General features: G+C 39.6%; 1 protein-coding gene across 2 annotated transcripts in view; it reads right to left on the bottom strand.

Moving 5' to 3' along the window:
• The window catches only part of Pcca (propionyl-CoA carboxylase subunit alpha), a 343,795-nt gene that overhangs the window by 258,125 nt on the left and 77,035 nt on the right, over positions 1 to 8,635 (bottom strand). For both annotated transcript variants that reach the window (XM_031361748.1, XM_031361749.1), the window contains one exon: positions 2,745 to 2,876. In XM_031361748.1, the coding sequence (XP_031217608.1) occupies positions 2,745 to 2,876 (132 nt within the window). The remainder of the gene's footprint in view (positions 1 to 2,744; positions 2,877 to 8,635) is intronic.

Here is an 8,635-nt window from a genome sequence, read left to right as displayed (position 1 = left end):
TGTTTTCTATGGTATCTTCTGTCCCTGAGATTCTCTCTTCTATCTCTTGTATTCTATTGGTGATGCTTACATCTATGGTTCCTGACTTCTTTCCTAAGATTCCTATCTCCAGACATGTTTCTCTTTGTGATTTCTTAATTGTTTCTACTTCCATATTTAGGTACTAGATGGTTTTGTTCAATTCCGTCACCTATTTGGTTGTGCTTTCCTGTAATTCTTTAAGGTATTTTTGTGTTTCCTCTTTATGGACTTGTACCTGTTTACCTGTGTTCTCCTGTATTTCTTTAAGTGAGTTATTTATGTCCTTCTTAAAATCCTCCATCACCATCATGAGATATGATTTTAGATACAAATCCTGCTTTTCCGGTGTTTTGGGATATCCAGGACTTGCCATGGTGGGAGTACTAGGTTCCTATGATGCCAAGTAGTCTTGGTTTCTGTTGGTAAGATTCTTGCATTTTTCTTTCACCATCTGTTGATCTCTGGTGTTAAATGTTCTTGCTGTCTCTGGATGGAGCTGTTTCCTCCTGTGGGTATGTAAGCCTATGTCAGCACTTCTGAGAGATCAGCTCTCCTCTGGTAAGACCCATGTACAGAGGGCTGTGGATCAGCTGTCCCTCCTGAGTCCTGGAGTGAGAACACACACTGGAGACAAGCTCTCTGCTTTCAGGAAAAGTAAAGAGAGGAGTGTGGATTCACTGTTCCTCCTAGTTGTAGATAGAGGTAGAAAGGATCCTGTCCCAGCTGCCCTGCCAGCTGCCCTGTCCTGTTCTCAATTGTATCATGACTTTTATTTCTTCTGTTAAATACCCAGGAATGGTACAGCTGAATCACATGGTAGTTCTATTTACATTTCTTAAAGAAACTCCATATTGATTTTCATAATGGCACATGAATTTACATTCCTATCAACAGCATACAGGAGTCATAGTTTTCCTATACATCAGAATACAGTATTATAACAAGTGAAATTTAAGAGTCAAATAAGACCCAGAGTAAGCCAGCAACCCACTCCAAAAACTAAGTACCACTTTTTTCTGTAAAGAGACCTATAGAATATATATAATGATAAAATAATAATGGAAAAATACTTCTTCTGTATCACCTAAAAGAACTAGAGAAAAGAAAACTCTGGGAGGGAAAGTTCTCCTACAAAATCAAGTGTCCATTTTCCCCTCTGCCCTTCAACTCACAAAAGAGTCTAATATTATTAGAGAAATGCACATAGTTTTGTCAATATAGATGATGCAGTATCAACCTTGATTCCTGCCAATGTCATACCAGTTCTTCCTGCACCTAGAAAATACTTGTGCTACGGATAAGGATGTCATCTCCAGGGTCCCACTCATAGCTTTCACCTTAGACCTCTAATCAAGGAGCAGTCCCTCTTCCTGGGAGAACCTATACCTATTAACTTCATAAAAAAAAACAAAAAAACAAAAAAACAAAAAAAAAACAAAAACCATTCACTGTGCAAATGGAATTCTAAGACAAATGCTCCCTGGAAGCCTCTCCCTTGAACCCTAGAGACACAGCTAGTCAATGGGAAGCCAGCATTTATCTGAATTGTGGCCCATCAGTACTGTTGTGATTAAATAATGTTCAAATTGAGGATCTCAGAAGCCTCATCAGAAAAAAAAAAAGGAAAGAAAAGAAAAGAAGAGAAGAGAAAAGTTCTTCTGACCAGTTCCCACTTCTACACCAACAGGTAGAGACACTAATGCTATCAGTGAAGGGCTAATAATGAAAACACACTCTCGTCTGGAGCTAGACAAAGTGTGGTTTTTCTGGAGGTAATTCAACAGCAGTCTGCTGCCAACATCTTGTAAGGTGTTGCATGCCTTTGGTCCCAGCATCCCAGACACAGAGCAGCAGGATCAAGAGCCTAGGGCCTAGGACTCACAGGAGACCACACTATGGTAAAATAAGTAATTAAATAAAACTTACTAACAAACACATTTGGGGAGGTTCATTGAACTTTTATGACTGAAAGACTCAAAATTTTTGCTGTATCTTAGATGACAATTAACCCACACCAGATACCAACCCTAAGAATCTTTAAAAACTACCCAAGGCTTACAGCCATGTATGTGGGCATCCTTGATATGGCCAGTACGCCTGGCCCTTGGTATCAAGCTACTCAGAGCTGCAGAAGCAGCACCGCAGCTTATATAGGACATCTAGAGAGACACACTTGAAAGGTCTGTATTTCCTTTTCTTTCTTTTCTTCCTTCCTTCTTTCTTTCCTTCCTTCCTCCCTTCCCCTGTTACCTCATCTCTCTCTCTCTCTCTCTCTCTCTCTCTCTCACTCTCTCTCCAGGGTCTCCCTGTCTGGCCTGGAACTTGTTATCTAGACCAAGCTGGCCTCAAACTCAGAGAAACCTCCCTGCCTCTGCATCCCTAATATGAACATTAAGAGTATGCATCAACACACACGTTTTTCCAGTGAAGATTTCTATCAATATCCATTCATCACATACCGTACATCAATGTCCACTCACCCACTTATCACATACCATACATCAATGTCCACTCACCCACTCATTACATATATCAATGTCCACTCACCCACTCATCACATAAAATAAATCAATCTCTTCATCATGTCCATAGTTTACAGCACTAACAACAACCTGACTTAAGCCACCCTATTTTTTCTCACATATAGAAACAATAACTATATTTTATCACAGAATGTTTGACTAAGGGTACATACTATAAAGGTGTAAATGAAAGTTTCTCACCTTTACTACCCCATCAAAACCAGGGATCGTGTTGACCTTTGCTCTCTTGGCTAATAGTTTGCTTTCTATCTTGTCACCCATGGCTTGAATAGCATGAGTATCAGGTCCAATGAAAGTGACATCTTCTGCTGCCTGAGAAGAAAAACAAGGTAAAATTTACAACAAAGCATGACATGAAATCACAATTTTCTATAAAGAAAAGCTCATATAGGTATGTATGATTATATAATTGGATTTTTATTATTTCAGTAACCAATGTTAAAATAAAGATATGAGCCAATTGTATTGTATTGCATTGTCTCACAACACAATAGAGCACAGATCAATAAAGAAAAGCTAGGCCATTGAGAGCAAAACAATGGAGAACACCACTGATGTGACAAAATTCTCGGAAAAAGTAACTGACATGACACTGTCCCTGTAATATGCTTTCACTAAATAAACAGTACATTCACCTTTAAATTGCCTTGTAAATCTGTACATCCTCACTGTCTTCTACATAGTAAAACAGAACACAAGTGCCAAGTTTATTAAATATTAGCTGTGCACCCACCTTTGAGCTAAATGCAGTGACCACACAGACCAGCAAACTCAAGGGAACATTGACAGATAACTGTAACTTAGAGAAATAAAGCCAGGAGTGTTTACATTTTGTATCTATAAAAAAAAAATGTACCAAGAAGATGTGGGAATTTAACACATACAATTATGGTTTTAATTAAAAGTAAGCCTTGGGGCTAGAGAGATGTCTCAGCTGTTAAGAATACTTGCCATTCTGGTGGAGGACCTAGGTTTGGTTCCCAGCACCATGGTAGCTCAAAGATAGGGAATCTAATGCCCTCTTCTGACCTCTGTGGGCACTATACATGGACATAGTACAAAAATAAAAGTCATAATGATAAAATCTAATTTTTTCCCTGAAAATGTATCTACCTGACTGAGTTTACATCACTGTAATCTAAATTTAAAAAGTATTATTGGGGAAACAGTGATTAGAGATATGGAAAAGAGCTAGGATTTAAATGCCACCAGAACATAGACTATAACAGTAGCTGAGGAGTTTTCTGGAATAAAGAATCAGGTCATGGGGGTCAGGAAATGTAGCTAACCCTGAGAAGAGACAAAGCAGATGTGTAGGCTGGACACAAGGGTAAGATGTCTGACTTTATTCTCTCAGGGCCTTATGTGAGGGATATGTAAACAATACATCATATATTTGCATTGCTCAAATTCCTTCCTCTTCTAATATCAAAGATGTTGTACTTGGGCATAACATGTCCTGAACACCATCAATAATTGTATAAAGCACTAACCTACATAGTCCACTCCTCAGAAGCTGTGATAGAAACAGAATTCTCAGTTGGGAAAGGAACTCCATTTTCTTTATAACCAGAGTAACTACAGTAGTATGGAGCTTAGACTGCCCAGCAAGAATGGCCAAGGAAAATTAAAGCCACCCAGAACAGGAAGTAAAAGTATAAGAGGTCACTAATGAAAGGGTTATATGGAAAGGCACCTGTCTGAGAGTATCTGGAGAAACATAACAAAGCCTGTTGGTCATGTTCCCCATCCCTACCACTTTTCATGTGAAGATCTGTGACCTACTCAAGAAGAGCTAAGGAAATCTAAGGTTTTATGACTTGATGCACGGGAGATGGTGGAGGAAGGCCAGAGGCGCCTTCTGTTTCTGCTGATGGCTCAAATTCCTTCCTCCTCTAATATCAAAGAAGTCGTACTTGGGTATAACATGCCCTGAACACCACCAGTAATTGTATAAAGCACTAAACTGAGTAGTCTACTCCTCAGAAGCTGTGATAGAAACAGCACACAGGATAATAAGGGTGCTGGGTCCACAGGGAACCAATAGTACAAGAACCCAATGCCTACAGCCATTCATGTCATGAACTGTACAATTCTAAGTAAGGACTCTTTCTAACCATACCAGATGTTCATAAAATACAATTTCAGCCATATCTTTATCTAGTTTTAGCAGAACCTTCTTTGAAGGGGGAAAGATCTTACACAAAACTACAAAAATGTAAAACACATGAAAATACATCTGTTCTGTGTAAGAAGAGCAGCAACCTCTGACCTCTACCTGCCAGCAACCTGTGTCTCCATCAGAATGAAGAAGCCACAGGCAATAGGGTGATAATCTGTTCACTTCTGTATGCCAAGCTATAGCTCACTGGACAGGACTCAAAGGAATGAGGCAGCAATCATGGTTCACCCAACAATAGTCTTTTTGAATTCTCATTTTACCTGCTAGGCTGCATGATTTTGTCATCAATGCTGCTTTTAAAAACACTGTGCCAGGCAGATGCAATCAAGTAATCAGGATGCCCACACAAAAGGTTTAAGAGATAATATAAATGAGAACATCCAAAATACATTATGATTACAGAGCAAGACTTGTGATTAACAGCAGCCAGGCAACCTGGACCACTGATTAACCAGACTTTCCACGTGCATTCTAATTTAAAGAAAATTACTTCCTCCAAAATGCAAAATTATTCCCCAAAATGCTCACATTAAGTATTTAGTGACTATTGTTTATCCCATGTAATACAAAAGAGAAATGGTCAGTGAACACACCAGGTAAGTTCTCAGACAAAGGTTGGAGTGAGGCAACTTCCTTTTTATCAACATGTTTTAGAAGTACTCTCTGGGTCAGAATTCAATTGTAACTAAAGAAAATGGCATCTCAGACTCCTGTCTCCCTTAATGCTATACTCAAAATAAGTAGATGATAGAAGATAGGTAGATAGATAGATAAACAGATAAATGATAGAGATAGATAGATAGATAGATAGATAGATAGATAGATAGATAGATAGATAGATAGATAGATAGTAGATATTAGGTAGATAGATAGACAGATAGATAGATGAAAGATAATAAAAGGGTGAGATGTTGGGCAAAGACTGAATAATGATTGGAAAATAATGGAGTACGTTGTTCCAAAGTCCAAAGTTTCTGACCAGAGTGAATGGTGAGATTTTTAAACTTGAAATCAAACTTCATCTATTAATAACCTTTAGATATGGTGCCATTAACTCTGTATATCTCTTGTTATCCATCATGAACATAAAATTTACTTTTTAAAATCTGCTTTTTGTGGTCCATTTAAGTTTGGCATGAATGGTAAATATATAAATGCAGATAAATGTCTTTTAATGGTTGTAAAAGTTGGGATTTTCAATGATAATTGGGAATTAACAGTGATTCACACACACACAAAAAAAATAATAATCATGAAAAATCCAAAATTGTTGCTCCAAGACTCTACTCATTTCCTAAATTCTATGATTATTATATTTCTGGTAAAGTTTTGACAAGAGAATGGAGAAAAGAGGCAAAGTTTGAGGATTGTGTTAGGACAATAATGAGATTTAATTTATAGCAGGTTTTATGTTGGAAATGAGACAGATGGGAGACAGCTCAGTGGGTAAGAGTATCTGTTGTGCAAACACTGGGACCTGAGTTCAAACCCAACATGTAGGTAGTAAACACCAGACTTGTTCACACAAGTACCTATAGCCCAATGGTATGGGAGGTAGAAAAGAGCAGGTAATGAGATCTTATTCCATCTTCTGGTGTGGCTGAAGACAGAGCAGTTATATACATCAAATAAATATTAATTAATTAAACATGTGATGGTTCATGACACATATGTAGAGGGAGGGTATACCCTTCCCCATTTCAGAGACATCTGCATTTTCTTCTTTTGCAATGTCAGCCTTGTCCCTCAGGCACAATGATGAATGCTGAAGTAAACTAACTTGGCCACATTAGATATCTGGTCACCAAGGCTGCCTTCAACTCTAGAAAAACGGATTATTGCCATCAATATTGCCTTTGATTTCACTAACCTCAACTACAAGGTCTAAATGTTCCAGTGTTGTTACACACATGGCAAGATCCATGACAGTCAAGGATGAGAACAGAACACTTGACATTCAATGAGAAGTCCATCTCCATCTTCCAAAACTGAGACCCAGCCAACATTAAAGAGGGTGATCCTGGTGATAAGCTATGGAATCACAACCATGGAGGAGGCCAGAGCCTGCCTGAAGGGTGGAGCTGAAAGAGTCATCATCTCTGCCCATAAAGCCCTCACATTTGTGATGGGCATGAACCATGAAAAATATAACTCTCTCAAGACTGTCAACAGGGCCCTTTCACCATCAACTGCTTAGCCAAGGTCATCCATAACAACTTCAGTATAGGAGATCATGACCATAGCTTCTATCTCCACGCAGAAGACTGGCCTCTTCATGGAACCTATGGTGTGATGGCTATGGGGCTGCAAAGAACATCATGACCCCTGGTCCTGGCAAGGCCACCATCCTAGGGCTGACAGGAAGCTCACTAGCATAGTCTTTCAAGTTCCTGCCCCCAAATAAAGATCTGAAACAGCACAAAGAGAACTACTATCAGATACTGTAACATTGTGAAGGCAATGATGTCGGCATAGAAGTGCATCCTGGACCACGCTGAGGATCATGTTGTCTCCTATGATCTATAACATTTTAAAGATGGTAATATGGGCATCAAAGGGCCCCAGAGGGCATCATAGACCATGCTGAGGATCATGTTATCTCCTATGATTTTTAGCAGTGATACCTGTTCCTCCAACATTGAGGCTGGGGCTTGCACTGCCCTCAACTACTTTGTCGAGCTCATTTCCTGGTATAACAATATAGCTGACCACAGCAACACAGTGGTAGACTTCATGCCTACATGGCCTCCAACAAGGAAGAAGCCCTGATGACCTACCCCATAAAAACCATGAGAGAAAGAGAGAAAGTCTATACTGAGAATCTGCCCTCACAGTTTCTATCCCAGACCCCTAAAAGAATAGGAAGCACTTCGGAACTTCTACTTTCTCAAATACATCAATAAAGTTTACTGTATACAAGAAATAATAATGTAGAAAGCAACTGAGGAAGACACCAGAATCAACTCGTGGCATACACATATAACATGCATGCATACACATATACACACATGCATACATCTCTTCCTCTCCCCCTAGCCTCATACACATAGCTTTTAGTCAAAGCATCCACTCACTGAGTGCTGAACTCTAAGATGAGCTGTTGTACACTAGCCACCTTTGCTGCAAGCAAGGAACAGGCTCCAAGAAGCTACATGGTGTCCACCATGTGAGAGCAATGAACAGTGGAAGACCTGTCCTCCTCTCCCTTTTACTGCCTCCACTTTATTATCAGGCAGCAAATTCTATCATAAGAGCTGTATGCCATCAAGCTCTGGTCACAGCACATGACTTGAGCTTGTGCTTGAGTGTGGTAAATGCAACCTGCAAAGTGATTAGAGATGGAACATAAAAACAGTTCCTGTTTCCAGCAAGGTCACTTCTCATCTTCTATGCGGCGTTATTTAGTCTTTGGGGAGATGGTCTGGCTTGGTTTTGGGTTTTGGGCTTGTTTTTGTTTGTAGCCCTAGATCATCTAGAGCAATATAGGCCAAAAATATATGGCCCTCAAAAAGCTATGTGCAATCTTCCAGCCTCTGCTTCCTAAACCACCACATTGTAAGATGGAATTTGTCTCTATTTTTTTGTTTTGTTTTGTTTTGTTTTTTTAGATATTTTCTTTATTTACATGTAAATTTCTCCCTTCCCAGTTTCCCCTCTAAAAAACAAAGAAACAAACAAAAACAACAAAAACAAACCCCAGCTGCCTCCCCACTCCCCATGCCTGCCACCCCACCCTCTCCTACTTATTGGCCCTGGCATTCCCCTACACTGGGGCACAGAACCTTCACAGGGCTGAGGTCCTCTCCTCCAATTGATGATCAAATTTGCAATCCTCCACTATACACACACTGCCAGAACAATCAGACCCCTCCATGTGCAGTCCTTGGTT

This window comes from Mastomys coucha, unplaced genomic scaffold (assembly GCF_008632895.1).
Source record: "Mastomys coucha isolate ucsf_1 unplaced genomic scaffold, UCSF_Mcou_1 pScaffold9, whole genome shotgun sequence".
Classification (NCBI taxonomy): Eukaryota; Metazoa; Chordata; class Mammalia; order Rodentia; family Muridae; genus Mastomys; species Mastomys coucha.
The sequence above is the reverse complement of the archived record's forward strand: the minus strand, read 5'-3'. Positions and strand labels throughout refer to the sequence as shown.